A 24330-nucleotide genomic window follows, 5' to 3' on the forward strand; every position below is an offset into this window, starting at 1 on the left:
GGCAAAACCAAACACATTTATTAGAGTTCAACTTCAAAATAAATCTTCATGTGGTCATGGGGAGTCTAGGAAAACTTGTCCAAGCAACGCCAACTTGGAAGTAAAGGGCTGGCTGGGACACCTGAGGAGTGGAACACTACGCTTGGAGCCCTTTTTACCATTCATCTCTACTTGGTTTTCTGAAGCTGAGGCATCTTTCCCTTTTGTTGGGATTTCCCAATGGCCAGGGCTGGCGGTAGTTTTCCTTAATGTGGATTTTCGGTTTCGTTTAAGGGAGAAAAATTCCCTCATTAAGTCTTCTACTTCCCACTGCTCTTCCTTCTGTTTCCTACAGCAGTGCAAGGCTGCAGGGTCGATGGGGTGAGCTTCAGTGTTAAAGACATAACCTCCAGCTCCCAGGATACATTCCCCGTAGGGTGTGATCACGGCATCAAAGGTGGAACCATTGTTGTGAATGAAATTGGTTGGGTCAAACAGCAGGTAGAGATATTTGACAGTCTCAGCCAAGAAGAAAGATTCCATCCTGTTATCCAATTTGTGATCTCTTAGGTCTTTAATCTACAAGACAGGAGAGAAAAAGGAAGTCAGATCATCACTAGACACAGGGATTCCGCTCAACTGTTGGAACAAACTGAGAAAGTCAGTAAAGGTAAAAAGTAGAATACTATATCCATCTCAAAAATCTCTTGCTGAAACAGTTTTTAATTTTCAAGTTACTTGAATAAGCTAATTGAGTTTACTGGCACAGATGAGTCAGATCCATTTCAACTGTTTGGGATTAGAAAAGTGCTTTCCCTTTAACAATCAATTCTCAGTGGATTTCTAGCTTTATTCATAAATGTGACTCAGAAAGGGTTTGGAACAACCAAGAACTGTTCTTCTGCTGTTTGGCAAAAGATGAGGAACTCAAGGGCTTGTTCCTCTGTTGCTCTGTCTTGGAGTGCCTCCAAAGGGCAGCAATGAGTCCCAAGTCCCCATGACCTAACTGCCTAGGGACGGTGACAAACTGAGAAGAGCTTTCCAACTTTTGATCCCTTTTAGTCTGCTCCAAGGCTGGATGTGGAACAGCATGAGTGTCAGTGGTGGGAAATGTCCTAGCTCTAGTACAGGCAGGGCAAAACAGATGCTGTAAGACTACTGAAGTAATGGCACCAGGCCTGAGCTACTATGTCTGACATCTATATAGTCAAAATCCTTTTGGCCATGAGTCCGCTACCAAAACTGAACTGGACAAGACCTCAAGAGAGAAACTGATACAGATTCCTCCTTTTTTCTTACAGAGGTTGGGAGAAAGAAAAAGAGGAGGTGAAGTATCATCATAAGCATATTCCAAGGCTCTTCCACATTCTAAAACCAATAGGGTAATCTAATTGGTTAGTGCTTGAATGGAGAGTGAAACTTAATTCCATTAAGATGCTGGAAAATACCCAGGAAAATGAGAGATGGAGAGAGAGGCACAGAGAAAGAAAGAGACAGAGAAAGGCAGAGACAGACAGAGAGAGAGATGGAAGGAGTATGTGGAGGAAGAAGGAGAGGGGGGAGGGGAGAGAGAGAGGGAGGGAGGAAGTGGGGGAGAGGGGGAGAGAGAGAGAGGGAGAGATAGAGTGTGTGTGTGTGTGTGTGTGTGTGTGTGTGTGTGTGTGTGTGTATGTACACCTCACACAGCAAAAAAAGAATTGGCCTAAGTACCAGGAGTCTTCGTTTCTGTTCATATCTCTGATAATAACTCACTGCTCCCCAGGAGTACATTTCTTTACCCCACCCCATCTTCATTTCTCCAAAATCCTTTCTGTTATCCTAAGCCCAGCTCAGACATGATCTCCTGCATAAGGCCTACAATGACCCTTCCCAGGCTGGGCGGAAGCACTCCCTCATCTGGACACCCATAGCACCCTGTTAAAACCACTCTGGTGATATAGTCAAAAATCAGAGTATGCTATCTGTGTATGTTTTTTCTCCTGCCTCCTGTGCTCATTCTACTGTGAGCTCCCTGAGGGCAAGGCTTTGTAAATAAGCCCTCAATACCAAGTGCTTGATAAGGGTTTGCCAAATTAATCTTCATATTCCATAGCACCCAGCACAGGATCTTGCAAGAGTAAGAGTAAGTGTCTGTGGACTCAATGATACTGAGCAGGTCATATCTTCCTTCTAGGTCACAGTTTCCTCATCTGCCAAGTGAAGGAGTTAGATGTAACATCTGAAATCCCTTCTAGTGCTGGCATTCAAAGATACTAAGGCAGTGCAGGGATTTTTCAATCATGGTAGATTAGGATCATCTAGAGCTGAAATGGGCCCAGAGACCATCTATTCTACCCTCTTCATTTGACAGATTGGGAAGCTGAGGCACAGACACGTGAAACTGCCCAGGTAGTAAGCGACAGGATGATGCATCAGTCTACCAATGCAATCTGGGAGGGCCCCAGAACTGAGCCTTCTTCCTGGATATGGAGGTGGGGCATGTACTCAGGAGCATGGTACAGAAACATGCTAGCTCAGGGGCATATTTTCCACTGTTAACACCAGAGACCTTTCTATTACATGGAGTAGCCTCAAAGGGAAGCACAAACCACTTTTGTAAGACGAGTTGAGAGAGTCGAGAGTTTGGTGTTGAGGATTTAATATATGCAAATATTGGGAAGAAAATAGCTTTTCAAAAATATGTGTGCTCTTTATGAAACTTTAGAACAAAGCTGTGGTCAGAAACAGGTGTTCAATCCTGCAATCACTACCCAAGCTGTCTGTTCCTTCTCTTCCTTCACATGGGTTTGATGGGGTCTGGATTATCCAGATAGAATCTCAGAGGTTATCTAGCCCAAGTGGAAGCCAAATGAGAACCTCAACATCTCTGACGAGCCACACTGGTGACTTTTAGAATTTAAGCTCTGGGAAAATGTTATAAAGTTTGGGCCTCAACAACATTGCATGTTCAACAAACATTAAGCTACTACTATACTAGATACTATGGGGGCTACAAAGATGAATAAGGCATGTTTCTTGTCCTCATGGGGCTTACAGTCTAGATAAGACTACACTCAAATACCCATAATGAAAACCAATGAATAATACGTACATATGGGAGGTTTAAACAGTGCTATGTTTAAAAAAAAAAAATCTAGGAGCAAGTCATTATTGAAGGGGAAGGAAATCAAGAAACATTTCATGGAAAAAGGTGGCATATGAATTTTGAATGGAACTTCCTTTTTTTAAAATATTATTTTTCTCAAATGTATGCAAAAAAAAAATTTTAACATTTGTTTTTAAAAATTTTGAGTTCCAAATGCTCTCCTCTCCTGCCTCCCCTCCTTGGGTAGAATTTCAACTTGGAGGAATGAGACATGAATAAAGGCAGTGGAGTATATCTGGGGGATAGACAATCAGCCAGTTTAGCTATGGAATGGATTGGAATAGATTGCACGGCTGTTGGTGGAGCAGCCATTCTGGAAAACAATTTGGAACTATGCCTCGAAAGTCACTAATAGCCAGAAATACCTCTTCTTAGGTCTATACCCTTAAAGAAATAGAAAAATAACATATACACACAAAAATGTTTGTAGGGGCAAAGAACTGGAAATTAAGGAGATGCCCATCAACTGAGGAATGGGAGAGTAAATTATGGTATATGAATGCAATGGAATATTATTGTGCCATAAGAAATAACAAAAGGGATATCGTCAGACAAACCTAAGAAGACCTGAATAAACTGATATAGAGTCAAGTGAGCAGAACCAGGAGAATAATTTATGCAATAACATTATAAAGGCAAGACGTAAGAACTCTGATCAATGTAATGACCAACCATGATTTCAAAGAACTGATGATGAAGCATGCCACCTTCCTCCTGCTGATTCAAGATGAAGAATAAGACTTACATTTTTGGACATAACCAATGGGGGAATTTGTCTTGGTTGACTCCAAATTTTGTTACAATGTTTTTGTGTTTCTTTTTTCTTGTAAATTGGGGATGGGTGTATTAATTGAAAAATAAAAGAAAATAGAAAAAGGAAAAGGAATAGATTATATGGGACAGTATAAGAAGAGTTGAGAAATACAGTTTGTAATCAGAGTCTGAAATTGATTCTGTTGGCATTAGGGAGCCAAGGAACTACCCCCAACTAGCCAAACTGTCTCCCTTCATAGTCACCTTATAAGCTAGGGGACTCATAATACTGTTCCTAAAAAGAGTCCTCGGATTGGAATCAAAAATGCCTCGGAAATGCTCTCCTCTCTTTCACAAAACTAGTCACGTCCAGGTAGATCACTGTGCTACAATGGAAAGAGGCCTGATCTGAGAGCCAGAAGACTTGCATTTATTCTAGCTCGACTACAAAAGTAGAGCTTTGTGTCCTTGGGCAAGTTACTTCCTCTCTCTGGGCCTGTCTGCTCTTCTGTAAAAGGCTGATTTAGATCAGAGGTTCTCACCCCTTTTTGTGTTGTAGACCCCGTAGGCAGTCTGGTGAAGATCTTTTTAAATGCAGCAAATAATAGGTAGGATTACAGAGGAAGCCAATTAGATGGAAAGAATGATCAAAATATTAACAAAGTAAACCGATGGACCCCTGGTTAAGAACCAGTGGATCAGATGATTCCCTAAAGTTGCATCTGGTTCAAAAGTTCTACTACATATTGACTTTCATGCCTCTGTTTTCAGTAAGGAGATCAGGTGCTATTCTAAATCCTAAGAAGTGGTGGCTGGTTAGGCAGTTCTCATCCTCAACTATTGCAGCTGGAAGCACCTCCAGGGAACCACTGATGCACCCCTCAGCTAGGCTGCATTATAGCAAGGCAGACTGCCTAATATAGTCAGTTATCTCTGACAGCCCATATAGCAAATGCATGAAACAAAATGCTATGGGGAGAGGATATAACTTTTTCAAATCCATCCATGTCGCTGTTCAGTCTACCCTCCACTGCCGCATAAGACAAACAACAATCTCATGTTATGAACACAAGGACTAAGGATTACAAAAGGCTGGGCTGCCTTCCAAACTATTCACAATGTTATGTGATCCAGGGCAACAAGTCTTTGGGTTCAGGGAAAGAGCTGAGTGGCTCCAATTCATACTGGTACTTAAAAACTTACAAAGCCCTTTATGTATAAATCTCATCTGATTCTCACAACAAACATGAAGGGGGGTATGAGAGGGACTTTACAAATGAGGAAACCGAGGCTCAAAAGATATCTATTGACTTACACAAGACAGAACAGCCAGTAAATAACAGAACTGGTACTAGAACCCAGCCAGGTCCTCTAAGTCTGGTGGTATCGACTACCTGCCAGGCACTGTGCCAGGTACTGGGCATACAAAGAACAAAATGAAACAATACCTACTCACAAGGAGTTTATACTTTTCTGGGGGAGAGAGCATACACACAGAAGTGCATGCAAAATAGATACAAGGTAAGTTGGGCTGGGCAAATCACTTTACCCTGTTTGCCTCAGTTTCCTCATCTGTAAAAAGAGCTGGAGAAGGAAATGGCAAACCACTTCCAGTATCTTTCCTAAGAAAACCCCAAACGGGATCACAAAGAGTCAGGCAGGACTGAAGTGACTCAACAACAACGAGGATGGTGGGGAAAGAAAAGAGAGAAAGAACTAGCACCTAGGACGGATCAGTAAAGGCTTTACATAGAAGGTGACACTTAAGTCAAGTTCTGAAGGAAATAAGGAATTCTGGGAGGTGGAAATGAGAAGGGTGCTCATGCCTGGCATAGGGGAGAGCTTCACACGCTACTTCCCTTGGCTCCTTTGCTAGCACAAGGAAAAGGGCCTCAGTGCTCACAGAGAGCATGTGATTCTCAGGTAGTGAGTGACAAGGCTCCTCCAGACTTCAGCAGCAGCCAGAGGGGATGCCAGACCTCTGAATCTTCAGAAACACTTACTGTTGCAAAACCACACTCCACCTTGCTGATTTTTTCAATGGACTCTACAGCATCTCTTCCGAGTTCTAAGAGAGTGGGGTCCCTTGTGGCTTGGTAGAGGTACATCGCACTCTCAATCAGTTCTGCAAAATCCAAAGCAGAGTCCTTCTCACAAGGGGATAGGGGTCGGGGTCAGGGTAGGTCTGGGTGGATGTAAGGTCACTGGTCAAATCTTCCCATTATATGTTCCATCCACTTGCCCAAAGGTACTGGGCACAGAAGTGAGAATGTTCACCACCATGTTTTCTGATCCATCACAAGGATGGAAGAGGGTGAAAAACAGCCCTAAAGCTGGCCAGTCTAGGAGAGGATGAGCACAAGAATGAGAGACAAAAATTCCCAAACCAGGTCTCCAATATACTAAGTTTGTGACCTGTACAGAAGGCATCCATCCCTCTGTTGCCCTCCCATTCTCAACATACATCCACACAAACACCCCCACCAAGTTGGGGCCACAATCTGACCCCTGGTGAACAGGAACTAGGCCAGGGGACACTGAAATCTCTTCAGCTGATACCTCCCTACCTCAACTTCATTCCTTCTCCATTAGAAAGAAATAAAACTGTCTGGGAAATGGAAGCCCTCATCTGACCTAAGTTCTCCCCTTCTTCACCCTCTATCCCACCCAGGCTCTCTATTCTTCCTCCTTGGGGAACAGGGAGGCCATTGCTGGTCACAGGGCAGTGGAAACAACACTGGGCTAGGACCCAGAAGATTTGGGTTTTATTTCTGGCTCTGCTACTAACTCCTTGTGAGACTCTGGGCAAGTCACAACCTCTTTGGGTCTCAGTTTGCTCATCTCTAAAAATAGAGGGTTGGACTCAGCGATCTCCAAGTTTCCCTCCAGTTTCTAACATTTCTGTGGTTCTGTGATTCTGAACATATACTAAATCCCAGGCCCTCCACTTCATTTTCTCCATCTGAAAAAGTCATAACACTTAGCTGAACTCAAAGGGGCTGTGAGAATCTATGCATTTTGCAGAATCACAGAGTGTAAGAGCTGGAAAGGCCCTCAGAGACGACTAAATATAACATCCTCATTGTTCATAGGGAAAATTGAGCTAGGGAGGAAGCGTCATACATTGAGTTAGGGGCAGAGCTGTATTTAGAATCCAGGCATCCTCGTTCCCAGTGGTTGGATTTCTGGTGAGGGGTCTTAGTTACTCCCTTCAGGCAGTTAACTTGAAGGCTATCTATTTGTCTGTGAAGTTATATAAACTCCCTCTATCCTGACTATCTTTTAAAAGCAAATGCCCTCATGGAAGAAAGATTGGGAAACCCCTTAATTGAAAAGGCCAAAAAAAAAAAAAAGAGTCAATTTAGGCTAACTACACCCTTAGAAAAAATTTAACCCATTCCTGAGCCAATTCTCATGCCCATCAAACATCTTAAGCCCAGAGCTGCCTGTAACTCTGCACCACCACCCCCTTTTTTTTTTTGAGAATCTCCACCCAGCTGAAAACTGACTGTAAATTTCTGGAATCCAGGGGGAGGAAGATGTAAGAGGTAAGCACCTTACCCCGGAGAGAAGAGGGAGCTGGGAGCTCTGCTCTTCTCACCATCTCCACCAATCCCCATGGCATCTCCCTTACCCTATTCTGGGCCCTGGTTGGCTAATCTGGTATTAGGAGTACAGCTGAGAGACCAGGCTGATGCTCCCACTCACCGGGCCGAAGTGGGTATCCTTCCCGTTTCTCTACGGTGTAGCCCTGGGGAATGTTATAAAATTCTGGCAGCCCGCCAAACTGCTTCCATACAGTGTAGTAATTGAGGAATGTCCTCATGGCATTGTCAATGTCCCCAATGAGGCTCTGCAGAGAGAGACAAGTTACTCAGCTATATGATCTGTGACATAGTCTGGCCAGCTCGCTGACACCACCAGAGCCAAGTCTAGAGAACTAGGTAAAGAAAATCAGAGGCAGATGGTGCCACGGACAAAGGAATAATACTAATAATAGCAAATATTTAATGAAAAAAAGACAGCTAAATGCCTCAAGGTTTAGGAAACATTTTACAGACACTAGCTCATTTGGTACTCATGACCCTATGAGGCAGCTACAATATTCACCCTGAGGAAACAGGTTCAGAGAGGTTCAATAATTTGTTGAGAGTCACACAGAGAGACCACTTCAGGATTCCTAGGAGCCTAGATAAAGTGCTGCAAGGGATCTTAGAAGCTATCCAATCTAATTTTCTCCTGTTACAGGTAAGGAAGGAACTGATGCAAAGAAAAGTGAAGTGACTTGATCAGTCTTCCCAAATCCCAGTCCAGTACTCTCTCCAGTTCCCTACAATACCACCATTAGTTTGACTCGATTCAAAAGACCTGGATCCACAGTTGTAAGAACACCAGAAAATCATCCTACCTCTCAGGAAGCTCAGTTTCCTCATCAGTGAAATGGAGGTGATACCTGTCCTACTGGCTGCACAGAGCCACTGTGAAGAAAGTACTTTGTGAACTACAATGCTGTGTAAATGTGAGCTCTTTTATCATGAGTGCCATCTATACTCTGTAAGTCAGTCAATAAACATTTATTAAACACCTATTGTGCTAAGTGCTGCAGCAGACAAACAAATGGACCCGACAGACACCAGAAGAGGGTCCCCCATTTTTAAGAGTTAACTTTAGCTCCTTTTCCTTTCTTGTTCTCTATCCCAGAAGAGCTGACAGAAAGCCTACACAAGGAGAAATCTGTTGCAGACACAATTTCTCCTTGGGCCAAGAAGATTCTGAATAAGCTGCATATAGATAATTTTTAGTGGGGGAACTACCTAGGAACTCCCAGATGAGAAAAAGCCCCACCCTTCTCAGCAGATCTCTTAAGGGTCTGCTAGGAAAATGAAGACATAAGTAAGTAAGGGTTAAGATAAAGAAAAAGAAGGCGCTACTCCAGATGTTCTCTGAGGACCCTTCTAGTTCTGAACTGGCCCATCAATCAACAAAGACTTCTATCAGGTACTGTATTGGGCGGGGGAGGGGATAGAGAGGGGGAGTGATCTAAAGATAAAAACTTGGCAGCTTCATCATTAAGGAACTTATATTTTAAGGGGAAACGTGTGTGTATGTGTGTGTGTGTGTGTATACAGATATATGCACATGTATGTGTGTTTGTGTATATATATACACATACATATACATAGACATAGACACAAATGAAGATATAGTTATGTTTGTATGCACACAGATAGACATGTATATACATATATATCCACATCTAAATGTTTACATTTACAAACCCATATATCATGTGTCTATATATGCACATGTATACGCATATAGCCATGTGTTTGTGTGTATGCACAAATACAAACACATATACCCATATATGTCCATGTGTCTATATGTATACAGACACACATACACACACATACTTAATACACATAAAGTAAAGGTAAAATGATTTTGGGGGTGCAGAGAAGGCACTGGCAGCTGGAGACTGGGAAGGGCCTCAATTTAAATTGAGCTTTGAAGGGAACTAAAGATTCTAAGAGTCAAAAGGGGTGTATTTCAGGCACAGAAGCCAATTTGTTCAAACGCACAGGGACAGGGATCTCAGGCCAGTTTGACAGGATCAACAAGTGCGTGGAGGGAAATTATGCCTAAAACCCATGACTCCTGCAACTCCTTCACCTCAGGCTATCCTGAATACAAAGGCAACCTAACTAATTCAAATTCTACATAGAAAAACACTTCTTGAAGTGATGAACTCAGAGGATGGAAAGTCTTACAGGAACTGAGGCAAAATGATGTGATGTTCAATGTGAACATAAAGAACAACCGTACACAACAGGAAAACCAAGAGTGAATGTTGCAAAATTATAGACCAAGCATGGCTCACAAGAAGAGATATGAGAAGACACTCCCTGTCCATCCTCTGGCAGAGGCAGGAGGTCCACAAGCAATGTCCATTGCATATACTTTCAGATTTTTTTGATGTATTTATCAGTTATGCTGATTTTTTCATTTTCTTTATCTTCTGAAAAATATTATTTATTCAATGGAATGGCTCTCTAGATGGAGGGGGAGAAAGGATATTGGGGGAAATTAACATGATATTAAAAAAAAAGACCAATAAAAACTTATTTTTTAAAAAAAACCTTCACATTTTTGTTTTCACAGTAAAACTACAACTCGGATCACTCCCACCTTCAAGCCTGGCCAACAGGCTTCCAGGGATTGAAAGATAAGCATTCTTACCTGCAAACCTGGCCAATAGGCTTCCAGAGACTGAAATACTGGCATGGAAACAGTCCCTTTGTACATCTGCACCCATAGGTACCAGTCATCAAAACGGGTGTAGTTCCGAATGGCTTTATTATACTCTGCAGTGGAGATGGGGTTAGTCATGTCAGGGAATAGGAAGACAGCCCTCATCACTGAATGGGGATCGTTGCATTAATACAATCCAATAAGGAGCTGCCAAACCTGGGATGGTGTTGTAATGGTTCAAAATTCAGTAAGTAAAGGGGTAAAATGGTCAAACTTCAGAAATATTTCATCCAGAACAGCCTCTTTTAAAGTACAGAAAACCACAGTCAAGACTGGCATGCCCTATCCAGTTCTCTTTTCAGGTGCTGTAACACAGACAAAGGGCAAGGGAATCAAGGAGTCATTCTTTGCTTCTTCTCCAATACGGACCCCTCTCCAGGCCTGGCCAAGAATGTCTTCACTTGCCTCTCAACCTGGCCTGCAATTGGCTTATTCTGGTCATTTTCCCTCCCTGAACCTCTAACTCATGTGATGTGGAAAAGGAAATCAACCTCATTCTGTTTGTCCCAGAGGGGAGAGCTAAATTCAAGAGAGGAAAGTGATTTCCTAATAGGGAAGAATTTCCTAACGGTAAGAACTGTCCAGCAATGGCACAGGCTAGAACCCAGGGTGGAGAACCTGCAGCCTCAAGGCCACATGTAGCCCTCTAGGTCCTTGGGTGCAGCTGTTTCACTGAATTCAAACTTCACAGAACAAATCCCCTTAATAAAAGGATTCGTTCTGTAAAACTTGGACTTAGTCAAAAGGCTGCACCCAAGGACCTAGAAGGCCACATGTGGCTTCAAGGCTGCAGGTTCCCCACCCCTGGGCCTGCTACCTGCTCCAACCATGAACTCTTATACTGGGGGACTCTTGCACTGGGAGAAAGGTTGGAAAAGATGACTTCTAAGGTCCCTGCTGGCTCAGAGGCTACTGTTTTGAAAAAGACAGTAGTAGCATTCCCACGGATTATCTCCCCTATTGCCTTATCAGTACTTATCAAAAACCTACATAAATTGTTCACGTGTTTTCTATGTCTTCACTAGTACCAATGCTCTATCCATTCTCTCACAGTATCAAGGTAGGTAGGAGGGTGGGGGCTCAGTCTTCTTGGGCTTAGACCCCACAAAGCCAGAAGCCACAGAAGCCATGCCTGAGTTTCCTTATTTCATGCTGTTCTTGTTGATGGTCTAAGCCTTTCTATAGTTGAGTCCTTAGTTCCAGTGTTAGGATCAGATTCCTCATCTAGTGCTTCTTTGTAGCTGGAAGGCCACCTTGCCCAGCCTGAGCTCAGGAAGGGCCTAACAAGCTGGAAAGGATTCAAGCATGAGCCCATGGCATGAGTTCTAAGTTTATGTTTTGAGGCCCAGACAGTCTAGCAAAGTTTGGAGGTGCTTCACTGGGTTAGACCCACTGGACATGCTTGAACGTCATCTAACTCCCACATTAGGCAACATCTACTATCAAGGTTGCAATCTAGGTTGGAGTAGAGAGTACCAACATCAACAAAATTACACATTACTGAAGTATAATCTTAAAAGAAACCTAGACAATCTCTGTAGTTTGTCAAAGGAAATCTGATAGGCTCCCAACCAGAGAAGAGACTTATGCCACATAAAGTTTCAGCTGCAATACAAATTAGGGTCACCTGACTCCAGGAGGATGCTCAGAAGAAGTCAAGCTCCCAAATTCCCCACCAAATATGAGACAGAGCAGAGGGAGCTATGGGGAAAGAAAAACCAACAACCTTATTCAAGAGAGTCAGAGAAGTCCTATCTTCTCCTCCCAGCAAAAACAACTCAAAAAAGTAGAAGGCAATCAGTCACCAGCTTTGAAGTTCTGGCTTCTGTCATCTGGGAAATGCCACACATTTGGTGTAAAGGTTAAGAGACGCCTTTTATATTGTGATAATGTATTACTGTAGGGAAATTTTGTCATTAAAAAAAGAGGTCCTAGCCCTCATGTAGGCCTGAAGGTCACAAGGAGTTACTAATTTAGCTTTTCAGAACCAAAGGCTGGAGCCCCTAAGTACAGGCACTCCACCCACATGAAGAGAGATGGAGTCTTTCTTACCCAAAAACATGGACATGAGTTCTTTGTCTTGAAGTAGGATAGCGCCCTTCACCAGGTACTCGAAGTAGGAATCCACACCAGCACCTATGCCAGCATCCTGAGCCACCCACTTGCCTGTCACCACATCAATGTGGTTGCCTACCTGTGAGAAAGAAGCAGGTCCGAACAGAGGGTCCACAACCCAGCCTTTCCTGCCACCTCATATAACATCTGCCTAGCTTCCCACCCCCACTTGCAGGGCACATACAATGTAGGCATACAGGGAAACTTTCTTCCCATCATACCAACAGGGTCTATTATCAGCTTAGATATGGGATCCATTATACTATTATTAGAAACATTTCTAGGAAATATAGTCAAATGCCCTGGAAATTTGAAGATGAAAACATTCAAGGCCCCTTTCTATTCTCTGAATTGCACTTTCCTTATCCCACCCCCTACACCCATTCTAATTTGGTGGTGTATTTTAAGAGTCCTAAGTACTTCAGAAAAAGCCCAGATTGAGAGTCAAGTACCATTCTACATTCTACCTCTCTAGGTTTTCCTTGGCCTGGCTTCAGCTCCTGGCTCAAAGCCCTTTGCCACAGAGGCCATCTCAGTGTGTCAGGTCTGAGTCAAACAGGAAGAGTATCCTCCTACTCACCAGCCCAATATCTGACCGGCTTTTCCATAAGCCCTTTAGGGCCCTTCTGGCTACGTCCTCAAATATTGGATCACCAGTCAGGCTGCTCAGGGTGGCAAATTCTACAATGAAGGTCCCTATCCCAGCGGTGCAGGTCACAGGAGTTTCTCCAGGATTCACACCATGCATCAAGTTCACTGTTCCATATGGCATCCCCGTAGGGGTCTGAAAAGCTGAACCACAGAGATTGGGAGTCTGGGTAAAGAGCTAAGGGCCACATTCAGGTCAAATCCCACACCTTAGAGCACTCCAAGGCTGATTGGGCCGGGCCTCCCACTCAGGACACTGGAAGCTGACACTAGAGCAATAGACTGCATCAGTATCTGAGAAAAAGGGGTCAAACCGGGCATGTTAGTCCAAGGGCAGGAACCAGACTGCCTGCCTGCAGCTAGCAGGCATGTTGCTTTCATGGGGATTTCCTCTTTCAACCAGAAGAACTTATACTTCCTCAAATACCCAAATGGCAACAGGCTTAGAGAATCTCACCATCCAATAGGCCCAGGGGAGTGTTATGGCCAAAAGTAACAATGGAAATGTTTGGAGAATTTCACATTGTCCTAAAACAAAGAAACAGTCAGGCAAGGATCCCAGCACAGTGAATCACACAGGATATACTACTGAAAAGGAAGCTGCTGAGTACGTGATCAGTGCTACAAGGCCTAGGACCTGGGCTTTCTAGCATGTTAAGAGAATAAAGAAATGCCTATATGGTGTGTGTGTGTGGCTTTCTAGCATGTTAAGAGAATAAAGAAATGCCTATATGGTGTGTGTGTGTGTATGTGTGTGTGTGTGTGTGTGTGTGTTGGAGGCATTGTGGAGGATGGGGGAGGTGGTGCATGTTTATACACAGTTACAAAACTTCAGTATCCATAGACAGACTTGTATTGCTCACTTATACTCTTACTGCCAGTAGGGATGGTGAAAGCAAGAGATAGTTGGTGAATCTTAGCCCAGTACAAACATGAATTTCCTCCAGCAGGCAGGCATTTGCCAGTACTGTCCTTCCACTACAGCTGGGTAGCAAACTTGGAAGGGCAGGAGTAAAGAGTTACTTATTCAAGGCAAAGGACTTACACCAACGAAGATCTCCTTAAGCAATACTCCTTTCCCGCCAACATTAATAAAGTCAGCTTATTCAACCCTAAACCAATTCCAGGAAAGTAACAGCAAGTCTTCAGAGCAATCAAGACTCATTCCTCCCACCACATATTTTCTGTCTGGGCCCAGAGAAAGAGGGGAGAACCATTTACAATGAGAAATCAACTTACATCTAGACCCACTGTATCAGGTGAGCAATACCAAACAAAAGTGATCCATGCTCACCCCTGGAAATGGGCAAAGGCCTGTCCATACCTGGAAGAAGCTTTCGAGCTGCCTCCTCAGCCATTCTCAGGAGAGGCCCAGAACAAGGCCATCCTGCCTCCACCTCTACTCCAGCCTTCTTGGACAGCAGGTGAGCCGACAAAAGGCCTCCTACCACTGAAGAATAAACAGCCAGTTAGCGCTAGCCCCAAGAAACTCCATTGCTCATTCATGCCAAATCATCTAACAGGATCCTAAAATTCGAGCTGGAAAGGATCGTTGGAGACCACTTAGCCCAGCACCTTCATTTTTTTTAACAGATTAGGAAACTGAATCTGAGAAAGGTTAAAGGCCTACTCAACAGTCACACCAGTAATAAGAGTAAGAGAAGTATGAGGATGAAAGTCTGTGGTCTTTTTAAACCTGTGATGTCTGAAATGAAGGTATCTCCTTTCTCTGGCCCTTTTCCACAAGAAGGGGTTGCTCTCCCAGACACTGGGTCTGATGGTGGCTCCTTCAAATTTCTTGTCTTTCTGAAGTCAGCTCTCCTCCACCTCCCCTTAACTTGCCTAGTGAAAGACCCAGGCCCTTTTCCAGGAGCTCTGAGTGCCTGACGTCTCCTGGGCAGCACCTACCTCGAATGTTGGTTTCAAACACGGAGGCATTAACATCGATATCAAAATCCACACTTTCCTGAAGCACATCAACAACCCTCTGGAATTCAGTGACATTTCCCAAAATCTGCAAGAACAAAGACAGGAAATCCCAGGAGAGTTAAAGCCATTGGGGGCAGGGAGGGAGTGGGAGCTAAAGAAACAAAACGCCAGATTTCTGAGCCCTGCCCTGGTACTTCCTCCCTTAGTCTCAGGTTGCTTCTTTTCCCTTCTGTGAATGTGCTAGGGTTGCTATCTACTTAATTAATAGGAAAAAAGCTCTCAAAGCCAAACTGATGAGCTATGTAAGGAAAATACTTAAGAGTCAGGAAAAGGAAATCTTTCCCTGTTCCTGTCCTCAACACTTTGTTCAGATCACTGCAACAGTCACCTTTCCAGGATGAGCAATCAGGCAGGGAGATCAGACATCAGATAGCACAGTCTCAGTCCGATTTCTGCCTTCTCTGTTCATCCAGGGAGCCTCACAGGCAGAGGCAGTGCCCAGGCACTCAACCATCAAGTAAATCTCCAAACCTTGATTCTGACATTTTAAAATATTATACTGTGGCTATTCTTCGCCATGCAATTCAAGGGCTCCTCCCCACCCATAACGTGCGCTCTACCTACCTTTCTGCCTGATTCCTTCACTACTCTCCTATGTACAATCCTCCATTTTAGCCAGACCAAGTCTTACCGTCCTCATTAAAATAATGCCTCATGCTGATCCTCCTGCCAAGGAAAGCATCTACCCTAATTTGCCAACACAAATCCTACTTATCCTTTAAGGCATGGGTAAAGATCCAAATCTCCCTGAAAGAAACTATCTTGGGTACTCCAATCCAGAGGGATCTCTGACACCTCTGAACCATAGTACCAACAGTGTAGCATTCACTGGACACTGAGTAGAGAATGTCTTATAACCTCTCATAATATGGTTATGTTATATTGCTATGCTACGTTGTGTTGTGCTACATTACGTTATATAGTATTCTGTATCTTACAGTTTAACTTTTCTGATTTAGGGGTAAGGTGGAAAGGCAGTCTTGTCATGCCATCAAAACTCTTAAGTACACTGAGGATCAGAATCACATGTCTTTTTCTCTGCATTTTCCTCACTGCCCATAAAACTGCCTTGGACTCCTAAAAGCTAACAAAACCTGAGGCTGGCAGGCCCTATGGGTTGCTCTGATCCCCCTTCCTGGGGCAGATCCCAAAGAATTGTCAGGATCACAAACACTCTCCTGAAAAGAAGCTAGTCAAGTGGGATTAATTCTCCACAGCTTCAATTGAGTGATTTGATATTATCAATTCTGAATAATTAGAGGAAAAACATGTAGGGGTGAATTGTTTTTAACTGAAATAAACTCAATGAAGAAAGAACAACATAAGAAAGGAAAAAACACAAAAAAAATACACTTACCAACAAGGTGTCCAGGGCATCTATCAGTGTCAGAGAAAAACTGCAAAAGGACAAAAACCCCCATTTTGTTTCTTTTTCTAATGTTTATTTATGTTTTAACATTCATTTTTTTAAAATTTTGAGTTCCAAATTTTTTCCCTCCCTTCAATATCTCCCCCACACACTGAGAAGGCAATAATATGATACCCATTATATATGTGAAGTCATAAAAAACTTATTTCCATAGTAACAATGTTGCAAAAAATAATAATAAAGTGAAAAAAGGTTTCAATTTGCAGGGTCCATCAGTTCTCTCTAGAGGTGAATAGCATTGGTCAGCAAGCGTTCTTTAGAACTGTGGTATCTACAACATTCATTGTACTGATCAGCATAGTTAAGTCTTTCACCATTGATTATCACTACAATATCATTCTTACTATGTATAATGTTCCCCTGGTCTGATCACTTTTAAACCTATACTACTAATGGATCACATTTCCATAGCACTTTAATGTGTACAAAACACTTCTATTCTAACCCAATCAGTGAGACAGGCACTGAAGTTTTTTTTTAAACAGGTATGGGAAAAGGGTGAACTCACCTCCATCGAGGAGGAAATTAAAACAATAATTAGAAATTACTTTGCCCAACTGTATGCCCATAAATTTGACAATCTAAATGAGATGGATGAATATTTTAAAAAACTATAAACTGCCCAGATTAACTGAAGAGGAAGTTGAATAAATAACCCCATCTCGGTAAAACAGGTGTGGAAACTGAGGTTAAAACGATGTTAAGTGACTTGGTCAAGGTCACAGACCTAATGTACCTAGTTTCCAGGAAATCCAGATTTCCTCTCTCCAAGACAAACGTTCTATTACAATATTAGCACTAACCAGGATGTCGCAGAACATCATGCTATCATAGATTGTTATTTCATGTGTGTGCCTCCCCAGGACACTTAGAACTCCAATAGGTCACTGAAGTTGCTTATTCCTGGACAAGTCACACACCTCCTGGGGGCCCCAGCTTCCCCAGCCCTTTCCATTCCCCCTACAATGAGAGGAGTAAGAGCAGGAGACTTATTTTTTCTAACTGCTCCACCAGCTCTGACACTGAGTGACTCAATGCTAGGCTTAGAATAGGCAGTACTGTTCTGAATCCCCGCCCCAAATAGCTCAGCTCCGCTAGCCGAGAAGTCTTCCGGAACCAGGTCCCTGAGGCTGTGACCTGAGGACTCAGGCTCCTTTCCCGCTACCCCGCCAGGTCAGCAGCCCGATTAACCCTCGGCTCGACCCGCCCCGGCCCGCCCCACCCCGCCCTCCGGTCCTACCTTCCCCAGGTGTCCAGCCCGTCGCAGGTGAGCGGCCGCAGCTCGTCGTAGGGGAAAGCGTTCTCCAGGTAGTTGTTGTAGGCGTGATAGAACATGGACTTGACTCGCTCCCTGGGGCAAGAAAGAAAGTGGGAAGCACGAGGGGAAGAAGGAGGAGAGAAAGGGAGAAGACGGGGTCGGGGCGGGGGCAAGAAAGAAAGCGGAAAACAAGGGAAGGGGCAAGAAGGGGACGATGGGGAGGCAAGAAATCAGGCTGGGGTAGGGCCAGAAAATAAGAAATCAGGAGGCGAAAGGAGAGATCCAGAGGAAAGGTGAAAAATCAGGTCGGTGAGGGGGGAGGGGTCGGGAAGGCAGGAGAAGAAAGGTCAGGCGGGGAAGCCGCAGCCCCCGGCAGTGTCCAGGCGCTCCGCCCCCGACCCCAGCGACGGAGTCGGGAACTTGGGGCCTGGGAATGGGGGAGGGGGCGGGGTGGAAGGGAGCGGTCCCGTCCCGCCTCCTCCCCTGCTCACCTGTAGTGGGCCGGATCGGGCGCGGGGCCCTCGGGCTCGGGCGCATTGTGGTGCAGGGGCAGCAGAGCGCACAGGAGGCAGAGCGAGTAGAGCGGGCACCGGGGCATGGGGCACAGGTGCTCTCGGCGACGCCGGCATAGCCCCACAGCCGCCTCCGCCGCGCTTCCGGGGTCTCCTGGGCTCCCTGCTGCGTCTGCGCGCCTCGGACCGCAGTCCACTACAAGACCCAGCATGCAACGGGGGTCGCAGTGTAAGCCGGGAAGTGTGGTCCCGAAGGCTGAGGGGAGCTTCCCCCAGCTGTCTAGCTTCCAGATTCTGTCCTGCTGAGATCTCCTTGTTTCTTCCTCCTCCATCCTTTATGAGACTGTTAAAACGGTCAGAATACTAGACCTAGAGCTGGAAGGAGACCTTGGAAGTTGTCAACAAACGTGGACAAGTACGGAAATAAGAATTTAAACAGTAGCATTGCATGTGAAACCATCACCTCCAATTAGTTACATTTTGTTTAAATTGAACATTCTCCATCTAAACATTGACATTAACAAGATACAGTATTAAAAAGTCAGTCTGTTTCTTTCTGAGTCCCCACATGGTCTTTTTTTCGTGTGTATTTTTCCCCGACCTTGTGGCTGTTATACCTGTAGTTAACGTATCTGTAGTATTTTTGGTTCTGCTTTCTTTATAATACTCCCTATATCTTTCCATATTCCTTAATAGTCTTCATATTTGTCGTTGCTTTAAGCACAATAACATCTCTTACAATCATATAACACAATCTGTTAAGTCATTTCATTCCACAGTCACTGGAGACATGGATTTTTTCCAGTTTGCTGCTGTTATGAATAATGATGCTAGGAATATTTTTGTACAGCTAGGTCTTCTCTCTTCCAATGACATCTTTAAGATATAGTCCTAGGAATGGGGTGACTGGAGCAAAGGAATTAGTATCTCCTGTTGTATTATAGGATACTGCTTTCCAAACAGATTTCAGCAATTTACAACTGCACCAAGAAGTGTGAATAGTCCTGTTTCTCCACAACCCTGACAGTGTTGAATTTTATCCTTTTTTAACTCTTTTTGCCAATTTAATGAATGTAAAGTGATATTAAAGAGTTGTAATTTTCATTTCCCTGATTATGAGTGACATTTTTTCCCAGGTGGTTCTTTGATCATTTGCATTTCTGTTAAAATCTGATAATTGATATCCTTTGATTACTTATCTATTGGATAATGCTTCTTACTTTAAGAAAATTATCAATTCCTTGCACATTTTGAATGTCTGACATTTACTAGAAATGTCTTTGGTAAAGATTTTTTCCCGACTTTTTCATTTTGAATGAATAACTTTCTTGTAATGTAAAAGCTCTTTATTTTTATGTACTAAAATCTAGCTTTACAAGACAATTTCTATTTATTGTAGAGCTAAGAATTTTCTACCTCTCCATAGCTGTGATAGAGCAGTTCATTATCTTACTATATTTTCTCAATTCCTTTAAAATTTTAATTACCTTAAAAATTCAATACTAAACACAGTTCCTACATATATTCCTAAATAAAACAATGTTTTCTTTTTAAAATTCAATTTTATTTTCAGTTCCAAATTCTTTTCCCCCCCATCTCCCTCCCCTATGCATTGATAATGCAAGAAAAACAAAACCTGTTACTGATATGTATAGTCAAGCAAAGCAAATTCCTGCATTAGCTATATGAAAAAAAAATGCTTCAATCTTTTTTAAAATAAATTTTTATTGGTGTCTTCTGTTTCTTACATCATTGTAGTTATCCCAGGTATTCCTTCTCCATCCTCCCATAGAGGTTGTTCCATGTAACAAATAATATTTTTTTAGAAAAAAAATCAGCTTAACTAATACATTGAAAAAGTCCCAAAATATGTGCAATGTGTTACACCTGTGGACCTCCCACCTCTAGGAGGGTTTCTTCAACTTCTATTTCTTCAAATCCTACTTGATCTTTGTAATTTTGTTAAATTCACTTTTTGTTTTGTTTTGTTTTATTTACTGGGTAGTTGTTCTTTACTACAACATTGTTGTAGTTACTATGTATGTTGTTTTCTTGGCTTTGCTTACTTTACATTAGTACAAAGATTTTTTTCCCCTATTTGACCACATCTCTTCTTATCCTAGGTGCATTAACATGTCTGTAGCGAAGATTTTCAATTTCATATAATTAAAAATATGCTTCAATCTACATTCTGAATCCATCACCTCTCTGTCTAGTTGTTGATAGCATGTTTCATTGTCTGGAATGTGCTTGGTTCTCTTGTGTTGATTAGAGTTTCTAAATCTTTGAAAGTTGTTTGTTTTTATGGTATTAACAAAAAGTTTTTCGAAGCTTTGAACTTTCCGAATATCCCTCTGAAATTTCCCCCACCTCCAACAATAACGAACCGTTCTCCCTTTTCCCAAACCCTCTCCCCTCTCCACTCTCTTTTTTGTCATTCTTTGTAAGATCCCCTCTTTACTCCAAATCAATTTATTCTCTCTTCTCCTCCTTTTTTTCCCAAGCCTGCTTGTGTCATTCAGTTGTTAATCAAAACAATACTACAGTTGTTGGTTGTGACCCACAGTGATCATAATGAGATATTAGTTAATGTATTGAGTTTAGTATTTATCATGCTCCATGTTTTTGTTGGTTTTGCTGGATTGTTAAACAATCCTCTTTTGTCTTAGAAGAGATTGCTTAGATTTGCTGGGTAGTTGATTTTGAGGTGAAGTCCAGTATCTCATATTTTGACATATTATGTTCCAGCTCCTGTCCTTTCTCGTTTTTGTGTAAAGTCCTGACAATATCAAATTGTTGTTTCTTTGATATGTGATATTTTCCTTTTTGACTGTTTATAAAAAAATAATTATCCCTTTGTCACTGCAGTCTTGAAGGTTAGCAATGACTTATGTAAGCTGAATTTAAGACTCACCAATCTCGGCAGCATCCTATGAATTCTGTCAGTTTGCAAGTAGTTCATATTTTTCATTATTTCTAGGGAATATCCTTGGATGGTCTCCTTATATGTAGTAGTCAGAGTTTTTTCTTCTTCATAGCTTTTTGGGATATCTCTTAAATTTTTCTCTCCTTCCTCCATCTTCCAGAAATGTAATTCTTATTTGCATAGATTTAAATCATTTTCTGTTGTGTAGCTTGCCAAGTATACTTTTCTGTTTCCTTTGACATAAGACAGTTGAAAATCCATTCTACCCTGAAAGCCCCTATTCCATGGTCAGATTCAATGTGGAGGAAGGGAAATAAATATGTTCCTGTCTGTAATCCACTGAAATTCATAATTTATTCATAGACAGGTAAAATCAACAGAAATCAAATAATAAAGTATTTAATTGAACCATTCTTTTTAAAAATCCATAACTATAAGGAAAATCCATGTAATAAAATCATTAAATTATTTTAATTCCTCATGGCACATCACTCTGATGTTGGAGTCAGAGATCAGGATGGAAATTCCTCTTCTGATTCTTATTATTTACGTGACCTTGGGGAAATCACTTAACCTCCCAAAAGGATACCTCAGGGAGTTACTATGAAATACTTCTTCCCCACTCTCCACAATAAGGCTCAAGTCTTAACTTCAGTCTGAATCAGAGAAGTTTCTTTATTTTGTTTCTTTCCACCTCAAGGACAGACAACATGACTCGTCACAGAATCCACACATAGCACTTCAGTTTTATGAGGTAGGGGATAAATATATGTGTCATTCTTGTTTGCTTAAAGTCTTTAAAAAATCACCAAATATTTCAAAGGAATAGGGAAAAGCAGTAAGTCCTCTCTCGAAACTTCTGCCTTCAAAGCTATTATTCCCCTTACAAATGTTTCCATCATTCTATTCTCCAAAAATTATTGTTTTTCATTAAGTCTATCTTTAAAAAAATATTTTCTAATGATATTTCTAAATTGCTGGCTTTCCTCATCATCCTGGCTGAGATTCCTTAGTCATACCCAGATCTTTCCTTATTTTGTTTCATAATATATTTGCTAATTCCATTTCTTCATTTAATTCCGTCAATATATTAAAAAAAAACAAACCATGTTTTCTTGTGCAAAGAAGAAAAGAAAACTCAGAAGGAAGCACAGAAAAGCAGGGTAGTTTTGAAAACTATGTGTAGTACTTATTACATCGTTGTTGGGTTTTTTTTAAATAAACAGTGTGAAATGGAGATTCATGGTTTCATATTGAATCCTTTTTTTGTGTTGTGCTGTGTATATGAAAATTCTTTTTTTCTTTTTGTATTTAAGTTCAAAATAAATAAAAAAATTTTTAAAAGAATGTAAATGGTGACTATTTAACAACCCCTAATTTTTTTTCTTGTATCACAAGAAAATTCTAGTGCCATTTCTGATGTTTCTGTTGGTGAGCTCCTTGAGAAAAGGAACTGTCTTTTATCACTCTTTGTATCCCCAAAGCTTAGTACTGGGCACACGGTAGGTGCTTAATAAATGTTGATTGACAAAAACAAATGTGTCAAACATGGCCTGAAGGCTTCATTCAGCTCACAATACCCCCAAGTATGGTCTGAACCAGATTAAAATGTATCTCCTATCTGATTTTAATGTGTTGTTATGATAATAATAATAACAATAATAAAGAAATATATAAACATGTGTGGTTTTCAAAGTCAATAAGTAACCTGTAGGGATCCTTATATACAGTTTAGTGGTCCTTCTTTCTTTTTGAGTTTGATACCATTGGACTAACTGACTGTTGGCATGATATATTTTTCTTTTGATGTTTTTGTCTTTGCTCTTTTAATCCATGTCTTTTTTGTCATTATTGTATCAGGATTTTTAAACATTTCTTTGAGTGTTTTTCCCCCTATAATCAACAAATATCTTTCTGAAGGGTTTCTGGTGGTTTTCTTCTCTGGGGCATTTTCATTGCTGTTTTTGAGGCAAATATCACAGAGCTCTGCCTTCTTTTAAACTCTTGCTCTTTTCCTCTTCCAGGAAGTCCCAATGCACTTTCCACTAGCTCTAAAGGATCTTAATAGGCACTGAGATTAGTAGGCTCCTGAAAACAGAATCTCCTCTGTAATATTTTTGACAGATAATCATCTAAGCTTCCCATCCCAAGAGTGTGAAATTCACTGTCTATAAAGGCAGCCCATTCTACTTATGAACAGCTAGCTTTATTTGCTAGAAAGTTTGTCTTTTTCTGGAATGGAAACCTACCTTTCTATAATTTTTACCCACTTTTCCTTTTTCTCTGGAGGCCATCATAATGAATCTCTAGCCATCTTATCCCTCCATGTTTAAAAAAATATACTGCTTTGTTTTTTGACATCACCAAAATTTTTCTCCATATCTTTCTCTCTCCCAGAGAGCTATCCCATATAACAAATAACATTTTTATTTTAATTTTTTTTGGGTGAGAAGACAAGACAATTGGGGTAAAGTGACTTGCCCAATGTCACACAGCTAGTAAGTGTCAAGTGTCTGAGGTCGGATTTGAACTCGGGTCTTCCTGACTCCAGGCCTGGTGCTTTATTCACTGCACCATCTAGCTGCCCCCAAATAACATTTTTAAAGAAGAAAAAAGAGAAAAAGAAAAAAACTAGCAAAACTGATCAATACATCAAAAAAATCTGAAAATATATTTGGAAGTACAAAATCTATCACAACTATGAACCTCTCATCTCTGAAAAGGAATGGAAGCAAGGGTATTTTCTCATATCTCTTCTTTGGAGCAATGTTTGTTCTTTGTAATTTTACAACATTTGCTTTTAATTGTTGTGTGGCTATTCTTTCCAGTTACATTGTTGTAGTCACTGTATATATTGTTTTCTTGGCTCTAAATATTTCACTTGACAACATTTCATGTGAATCTTTTCACATTTCTTTGTATTTGTTTCATTTATCACTCATATAACAATGATATTCCATTACATCCATGTACCACAATTCATTTAAGCATTCTCTAATTGATGGGCATCTACTTTGTCTCCAATTCTTCGCTGTCACAAAAAATGCTACCATAAATATTTTGCTGTATATAGGAACTTTTTTCTTATCGATGGCTTATGGTGGCACAACCCAAGTAGCAAAATCTCTGACTCAAAGAGTTTGGACATTTTAGTCATTTTAAATATTTTCAAATTGCTTTCCAAAATGGTCATACTGATTCATAACTGTGCCAATGATGCGCTAGTGTGCCTATCTTCTCACAACCCCTCCAGCATTGACTATT

General features: G+C 41.6%; 1 protein-coding gene across 2 annotated transcripts; it reads right to left on the reverse strand.

Moving 5' to 3' along the window:
• Positions 1-18510, reverse strand: EDEM2 (ER degradation enhancing alpha-mannosidase like protein 2). Of its 2 annotated transcripts, XM_072631342.1 has the most exons (11): positions 18120-18510; positions 17611-17721; positions 16299-16338; positions 14861-14966; positions 14277-14402; positions 12885-13096; positions 12242-12383; positions 10118-10242; positions 7586-7730; positions 5881-6002; positions 1-558 (listed from the first exon to the last, which is right to left on the reverse strand). In XM_072631342.1, exons 1-11 carry the CDS (start codon positions 18470-18472, stop codon positions 55-57), a joined length of 1986 nt encoding a protein of 661 aa, XP_072487443.1. In that variant the 5' UTR covers positions 18473-18510; the 3' UTR covers positions 1-54. The 2 variants fall into 2 exon arrangements, with proteins under 2 accessions (XP_072487443.1, XP_072487444.1); XM_072631343.1 differs by lacking the exons at positions 5881-6002; positions 7586-7730 and having other exon boundaries at positions 18120-18487.
• Between the last annotated feature and the right edge of the window lie 5820 nt (positions 18511-24330).

This window comes from Notamacropus eugenii, chromosome 1 (assembly GCF_028372415.1).
Source record: "Notamacropus eugenii isolate mMacEug1 chromosome 1, mMacEug1.pri_v2, whole genome shotgun sequence".
Taxonomy (NCBI): domain Eukaryota; kingdom Metazoa; phylum Chordata; class Mammalia; order Diprotodontia; family Macropodidae; genus Notamacropus; species Notamacropus eugenii.

Excerpts from the sequence above, each read along its gene's own strand:
- EDEM2 (XM_072631342.1), bottom strand. The coding sequence starts at position 18,472 with ATGGAGGAGGAAGAAACAAGGAGATCTCAGCAGGACAGAATCTGGAAG. Across the intron at positions 17,722-18,119 it reads CCCGATCCGGCCCACTACAG|GGAGCGAGTCAAGTCCATGT; the intron begins GTGAGCAGGGGA and ends TTCTTGCCCCAG. Across the intron at positions 16,339-17,610 it reads GGGCTGGACACCTGGGGAAG|TTTTTCTCTGACACTGATAG; the intron begins GTAGGACCGGAG and ends GTCCTTTTGCAG.